Below are 7,500 nucleotides of genomic sequence, written 5' to 3'. Positions count from 1 at the left end.
TTGCTATTTTTAACCTCTGCTTGTCCCTTTTCGGCCACGGTACCTTAATGGCCAGTATGTGTGTGCCAGCTTTGACCAGCTCCTCGGCCAGCTCCAGGTAGTAGTCTAGGGAGTACTTCTGCCGCATGGGGTCGGACACGTCGCCAGTGTAGGAGATGGCGGCCTCGACCACACCCCCCGCCGAGCCGGCCGCCTCCATGCCCAGGAGCATGTTGGGAAGGTAGTTGAGGGAGTCGAAGACGCGGAAGATGTCCATGCCGTTCTCCTTGGCCACCTCGCAGAACCTGGGTGGAGAGGAGTGGAGGGAGAGATAGACAGTGTGACTAAGACATGAGAGAAGGACATGAGAGAGGGCCATGTTCATTAGGACTTGAGAGAAGGACATGAGAGGAGGTCATGTGATTAGGGCATGAGAGGAGGTCATGTGATTAGGGCATGAGAGGACATGAGAGAGGGGCATGTTCATTAGGACATGAGAGAAGGACAGAGAAGAGTCCGGAAAGGTGAGGATGGGAAGATGAAAAGGCATGAATAGTGGAAAGGATAAGCTGGAAGAAAGGACAAAGACAAGGAAATGAGGATGTAGAATATGAAGAGATGAAGAGGAATGGATGGAGGAAAAAAAGGAGGAGCAGGCGTAGAGACAGAGAGGAAAAGAAAAGAGGGTGGAGAGAAAGAACAGAAACAGAAAAAAGTGGAAAGCAGCAAACAAAAGAAGCGAGAGAAGACGGCTTGCATGAAGGTGCAGGCATTGCTCCCAGACGCCGCTTAAAATCCCATTAGTAGCAGCCATCAAGAGCGTGGGCCTGACACTCAATACAAGCCTTCAGGTGATCACCCCATCTTACTTCTGCTCTCTGGCTCTTCGCGTGTTGTTGTCCCTGCACATCATGTCCGCATTAGAACATAAAAAACACTCCGAAGGACATTAATGCCTCAAAACATTTAGTCTCCCCGAACATTTCTCCAAATACGATTAGGAGTAATTTGAAAGCGTTTCATTTCCGCGAACTCCTTGGAGATCCCATGCGCTCCACACGCACGGAGGTCATGATGAATTATGCACTTTTTGCAAAACACCCCGTAATAAGTGCACGTATCAGCGCTTACTCTCACTTCACTTGCCTCGGCTTCTAAAAAAAAAACGCTCGACTAACACCGCTGACATGTTCGATTACCTAGAATTCTCCAGAAAACACACCGTCCCTCGCCGCCGCCCCCGAGAGAGGATCCTCTGGGTTGGGAGAAGTGGTGTGTGTGTGTGTGTGTGTGTGTGTGTGTGTGTGTGTGTGTGTGTGTGTGTGTGTGTGTGTGTCAGTGTATGTGTGTGTGTGTGTGTGTCAGTGTGTGTGTGTGTGTGCGTGTGTATGTGTGTGTGTGTGTGTGTGTTTTCGTGTATGAATTCATTAGTGCTCTGAAAGGTCGCGCGACGACAGTGCTAATTTCACGAGTGCCTTAGGTGTAACAGTTAGAGATGTGTGTGGATGAGGATGAAGGGATGGGATGAGGATGCTGTCATGATTATCACCGTGAAGGAATACCACTGCGCCGCTGGGACGCTAGCAGGCCCCGCGCTAATGCTACAGCCAGGGCCAGGATTTACATATGTGTGCACACACACACACACACACACACACACACACACACACACACACACACACACGCACACACACACACACAGACACAAACACACATTCACACACGCACACACACACAAACATACGCAAATGAGACTCAAGTGTTTGTCTGTGGATGAGGATGTGTTTGTGGGTCTGTCAGGGAAAGACATGTTTGCTTGCTGTGTGCCAGGTTTTGCCTCAAGATACAATCCATATGTATGAATGTGTGTTTACATGTATGACATTGCCTGACTATGGGATCGTTTTAGTGACAAAAAGATTTACAAATACCCTGCGATTTGCAAACAAACAGAATGTGATTTATAAATGCCCCACTATTTTCAAATACGCACACCATGCTTTACAAATACACACCTCTCAAACAAACACAATGTGCTTTACAAATGCAGGACACGCCTCTCAAACAAAAACAATGTGCCTTGCAAATACAGGACACGTCTATCATAAACATCCAATGTCTTTTGCAGATAAAATTGCTACTTGCAAGCAAATGAAGGACAGGTTCCACAAATGTAAACAAAGAATGGAAATAAATGAACCACATTTTGCATGTCTGTATAAAGGGCTTTATAAGTGCAACACATTTGTTCTACAAGTACACAGCACCCATCTGTGGATCAGGTGACCTTTGGCTCTGTTTTTGTGCCTGTTTGAGTTGCACCATAACAGCAGGTGGCGCTACAGGGGCATCTCCCATTCTACCTTCTATTCAGCTCAGGAAATGGCTGGTGGGTCGTGCGACTAGAGAACAAGAAAGTTTATTTCTCTTTTTTGTATAATAGTCAGATTTTAATTTGGTTGTTTAATTTTTCTTAATTGTTAAAGGTAAGATATATCGCACAGATAGCTACACATTGTCATTAACTATATTGCTATAGCTGTATTACTAATGCTATAATGTTAGCTACTTTGCCCAGGTTCGTGTAGCAACGCTTTTCTCTAAATTGTTCTATTTTTGATATCTGGATGCACAATAAAGTTTGGCGTGGTCAGAGCTCAGTCTCAGTATGCATTATTTATGTCTCAGCACTCTGAGCGGTCTTCATGCTAGGACCTCCCGTTCCACCAAACCCCAGGGCTTGCAGTGTAGCGATTGTGTTATCTGTGTACACTAAAATTGCTGTACTGTTTTTGAAACATCGAAGCGATTCCTGCTCAGGGTGTGGTTTGTGATGTGTGTTCAGGGGTTCTGTTCTGGTGGTCTTTGTTCTAAAGACCTCTCTCATTAAAAAGCTCTCTCCACCCTTAGAAACGTAGGTAATGGTCAATGGCATTTTTGTGTCAAAATCCTAGATCTGTTTCTGATTATCAAACCACCCCTGTCTGGCAACATCAAGAACACTACTGTCAAAGTCACTTATATCAGAATCTTTCCTCGTCCTGGTGTTTATTTTGAGCAAGAACGAAACTTGGTGGTCATTTTCTCATTGTTGCATTGAGTCTACCACTTGTCAATTCTGCAGTAATAAGCAGTTCAAACTGCTGTACCTAAGATGGTGATCATGATCAAGACAGTGGTTCAGGAGGCAGAGGAGGAATTTAGCAATTGGAAGGTTGCTAGTTCGATCCCAACTCCATCTCACCAAGTGTCAAAGTGTCCTTGAGCAAGACACTGAACCCCCAAAGCGCAGGTTGACACCTTCGATAGTAGCCTCCGCCATCGGTGTATGGGTAGATGTCTGAGGCATTCATGTGTCAAGCGCTTTGAGTACTCTATGAGTAGAAAAGCACTATATGAAATGCAGTCCATTTGCCATAATTATAATGCCTCTATATGCATGGACTTTGAGAGCTTTGGCCACTGTGGGAAGTCCCCAACCAATAGCTCAATGAATCTCCTGTGTATGACTACAAATGTTGTAATATATCCATTCGTTATGTAGGCTGCATAGTGCCCTTCCAACAGGAGCCCGAGTGGCTTATTGAGTGCCTGAGGTATTGGGTGTCTGAATGGTCTTTTTTTTTTTTTTACTTTGTCTTTATTGGAAGTAAGTGAATGGTCTTTTTAAAGGATGTTGGTCATACGGACGTTGATACAGCAGGTTATTTCATCCAAATTGGTCTTTATTTCAGTCCTTATTGTCATTTTTTGATAGATGTGTTCTGTATTTGTAAAGCACATTGTGTTTGTTGGAGAGGTGTGATCTGTATTTGCAAAGCACTTTGTGTTTGTTAGAGAAGTGTGTTCTGTATTTGTAAAGCATGGTGTGCATATTTGCTAATCGTGGGGCATTTATAACATTGTGTATAACATCACATTGTGTCAGCAAATGGTGGGGTATTTGTAAATCTTTTTGTCACCAAATTGATCCCATACCTGAGCAGTCAAATGGGTAGAGGAGTGTGTGTGTGTAAGTATGGGTGATTGTATGTCTGAGTGTGTGTGTCTGTGTGTGTGTGTACACCCACTTTAATATAACATTCCTAAGGTAGCAACCCACAACGCTGTGTGTGTGTGTTTGTGCTCACTTGAAGACGGCGTTGTCGGGGTAGTTGGTGTATCCCACGGTGTGTGTGTGTGCGCATGTGTGTGTGTGTGTGTGTGTGTGCTCACTTGAAGACGGCGTTGTCGGGGTAGTTGGTGTATCCCACGGTGTGTGTGTGTGTGCGCATTAGGGCTGTCAACGAATATTCTAAATTCGAATATATATTCGAATAGTTGTTAAAAATAGAATTTCGAATGTGAAAATGAATATTCGAATGTAAAAAAAACAAAAAAAAAACAGCGGCAGCACTGTCTGCTTTGCGGGTGGGCGCGCGCCTGAGATCAGGGACAGGTCACAGGAGTCTCACTGTCTGGCACAGAGTCACTGCTGACAGTTGACTTCCGAGATGAAGAAAGTGCAGAATCCAGCTTGACCGCAGCAGAGAAAGTGATTGTAACCCCCAAACATCTAAAGAGTGATGTCTGGAAATATTTCGGATTTTGGTCAGTTGATGGTAACTTGTTGAGCCTACAGCTATAGTGTATAAGCTATGTAAGCTAGAGTTAGCTTACCATTCAACAACTAGCAACTTGAGGCTACATCTCCACATTTTGGAGATGTAGCCTCAAGTTGCTAGTTGTTGAATGGTAACCTAACTCTAGCTTACACACTACTTTAGCTGTAGGCTCAAAAAGTTGCCTCACTGCTGACAGTTGACTTGGTGGAAGATGGCAGAAAGTGCAGAACCCTGCTTGACCGCAGCATAGAAAGTGATTGTAACCCCCAAAATCTAAAGAGTGATGTCTGGAAATATTTCGGATTTTGGGCAGTTGATTGTAAACTTGTTGAGCCTACAGTTAAGTATTGTGTAAGCTATGTAAGCTAGCGTTAGCTTACCATTCAACAACTAGCAACTTGAGGCTACATCTCCAAAATGTGCATCCAAGTGAATATGGCATAATATGTGGAACTTCAGCGAAACAGCCACGTCTGGATACATTTTTTGCGCCGTCCGTCACAAGTTCGTTGCCTGCGGCACGACAGGAGGCTTGCACGCAAAAATTGATTTCGTTCATATGCAAGGACATGAGGCCGATCACTGTGGTGGATGGGATAGGCTTCAGGGAGTTCTGTGAAGCACTGGAACCGAGGTACCGTATCCCTTGTTGTCGTTCATTTAAACCGCTATGCGCAGAGAGCGCGACGGTGCGGGAGAGGCAGAGAGAGGGAGAAAGAAAGAGTGCGTGTGTGCAAGCTCTGCGGTCTTGGCCATTAGTTAATTTACTTTTTTTTGTGTAGGTAATATGTTGTTAAATATGTTTAAACTTAAATAAATTACCTATACAAGTAGTTATGTCTCGTTGTATTAATTTGTCCTGTTATTGACGTGCCTAATGCGCAACCAGAAATTCGAATATGTTCGAATATATGTGTTTTTTTAAAGCGAATATTCGAACGTCATTTTTGAGCAATTTTGACAGCCCTAGTGCGCATGTGTGTGTGTGTGTGTGTGTGTGTGTGTGCTCACTTGAAGACGGCGTTGTCGGGGTAGTTGGTGTATCCCACGGCGTTGGCGCCCCGCAGCAGCATCTGGAAGGGCACGTTGGGGATGAGAGCCCTCAGCTCCTGCAGCCGCCGCCACGGGCACTCATACAGGAAACGCATCGCCACGTCAAACGTAGCACCTACAGACAGAGAGAGGGAACCAGAGAGAGAGAGAGAGGGAGAGAGAGGGAGAGAGAGAGACAGGGAGAGAGAGAGAGGGAGGGAGAGGGAGAGAGAGAGGGAGAGAGAGGGAACCAGAGAGAGAGAGAGAGAGAGAGAGAGGGAGGGAGAGAGAGAGAGGAAGAGAGAGAGAGAGGAAGAGAGAGAGAGAGAGAGAGAGAGGGAGAAAGAGAGGGACGGACGGAGGGAAAGAGGGGGGTTATTAATCATTAAATTAACAATTAAAACATTGTCATACACTCTTTACTCTTTACACAATTACACCACACAACAAAACAAAAACCTCAAGCACAAGGCTCCCATCCTCCAATTAACTTCTAAAACCCCTTCTCTCTCTCACACTTTAAAAAACACATTCCCGTTGTGAGAGACGAGTGGCGAGAGACAGGGAGGGATTGAACATTCCTTTATTTAATTAGCAGCTGACAATGGGCACACCATTGACACACACACACACACACACACACACACACACACACACACACACACACAGCATTTTTATATTCCTGGCCATAAGGGTTGCACCATCTGATGAAACAAAACTACAGCAAGACCGAGAGAGATAGTGAGAGAGAAAGGGTGAGAGACTTAGTGATGGAGAGGGAGAGAGAGAGAGAGAGAGAGAGAGAGAGAGAGAGAGAGAGAGAGAGAGAGAGAGAGAGAGAGAGAGAGAGAGAGAGAAGATGGGTGAAACAGGGTGAGAAGGACAGGGAGAGATAGAGTGATGAAGTGGAGGTGAGGTGTGAATGAGACAGGGGAGAGAGGTGAAGAACAGGAGTGGGTGATCAATACAGAGGAGTCTCACACACACACACACAGACACACAAACACACAGAGACACACACGCACACACACACACACACACAGACACGCACACGCACACAGAGACACACACACATATTAATGTCAAGGGTTATACTTCATCCGTCCATGACACCTCTCATTATATAAGACACACATATTCATGCACACACACTACTTTCTATTGAAAAAGGAAACCATACACACAGCCACACTCACACAAACACACACACACACACAAACACACACACACACACACACACAGCCACACTCACACAAACACACACACACACAGCCACACTCACACACATAGACATGTATACACATGCATTCACACACACACACAGCCACACTCACACACATAGACATGTATACACATGCATCCACACACACACACAGCCACACTCACACACATAGGCACAGATCCATTCTGCTCTCTCATCTCGTTCAACCCCGGCCCCTCTCTCTCTCTCTCTCCATCTCGTTCAACCCCGGCCTCTCTCTCTCTCTCTCCATCTCCTTCAACCCCAGCCCCTCTCTCTCTCTCTCTCTCACTCTCTCCATCTCGTTCAACCCCGGCCCCTCTCTCTCTCTCTCTCTCTCCATCTCGTCAACCCCGGCCCTCTCTCTCTCTCTCTCTCTCACTCTCTCCATCTCGTTTCAACCCCAGCCCCTCTCTCTCTCTCTCTCTCTCTCTCCATCTCGTTCAACCCAGCCCCTCTCTCTCTCTCTCTCTCTCACTCTCTCCATTCTCGTTCAAACCCCGGCTCCTCTCTCTCTCTCTCTCTCTCTCTCTTCTCCATCTCGTTCAACCCGGCCCCTCTCTCTCTCTCTCTCTTCTCTCACTCTCTCCATCTCGTTCAACCCCGGGCTCTCTCTCTCTCTCAACCCTGGCCCTCTCTCTCTCT

At 45.9% G+C, this 7,500-nt stretch overlaps 1 protein-coding gene across 1 annotated transcript in view; it reads right to left on the bottom strand.

The window, feature by feature from the left end:
* The window catches only part of LOC116224736 (pyruvate carboxylase, mitochondrial-like), a 56,002-nt gene extending 50,249 nt beyond the window's left edge, over positions 1-5,753 (bottom strand). Inside the window, exons 1-2 of the mRNA XM_031585511.2 lie at positions 5,595-5,753; positions 44-284 (exon numbers count right to left, since the gene is read on the bottom strand). Coding sequence (XP_031441371.2) covers positions 44-284; positions 5,595-5,731 — 378 coding nt within the window. The 5' untranslated portion in view covers positions 5,732-5,753. The remainder of the gene's footprint in view (positions 1-43; positions 285-5,594) is intronic.
* Positions 5,754-7,500: the final 1,747 nt, after the last annotated feature.

This window comes from Clupea harengus, chromosome 18, assembly GCF_900700415.2.
Source record: "Clupea harengus chromosome 18, Ch_v2.0.2, whole genome shotgun sequence".
In the NCBI taxonomy this organism is placed as follows: Eukaryota; Metazoa; Chordata; class Actinopteri; order Clupeiformes; family Clupeidae; genus Clupea; species Clupea harengus.
Note: the sequence above shows the minus strand (reverse complement) of the source record. Positions and strands in the feature narration are given on the sequence as shown.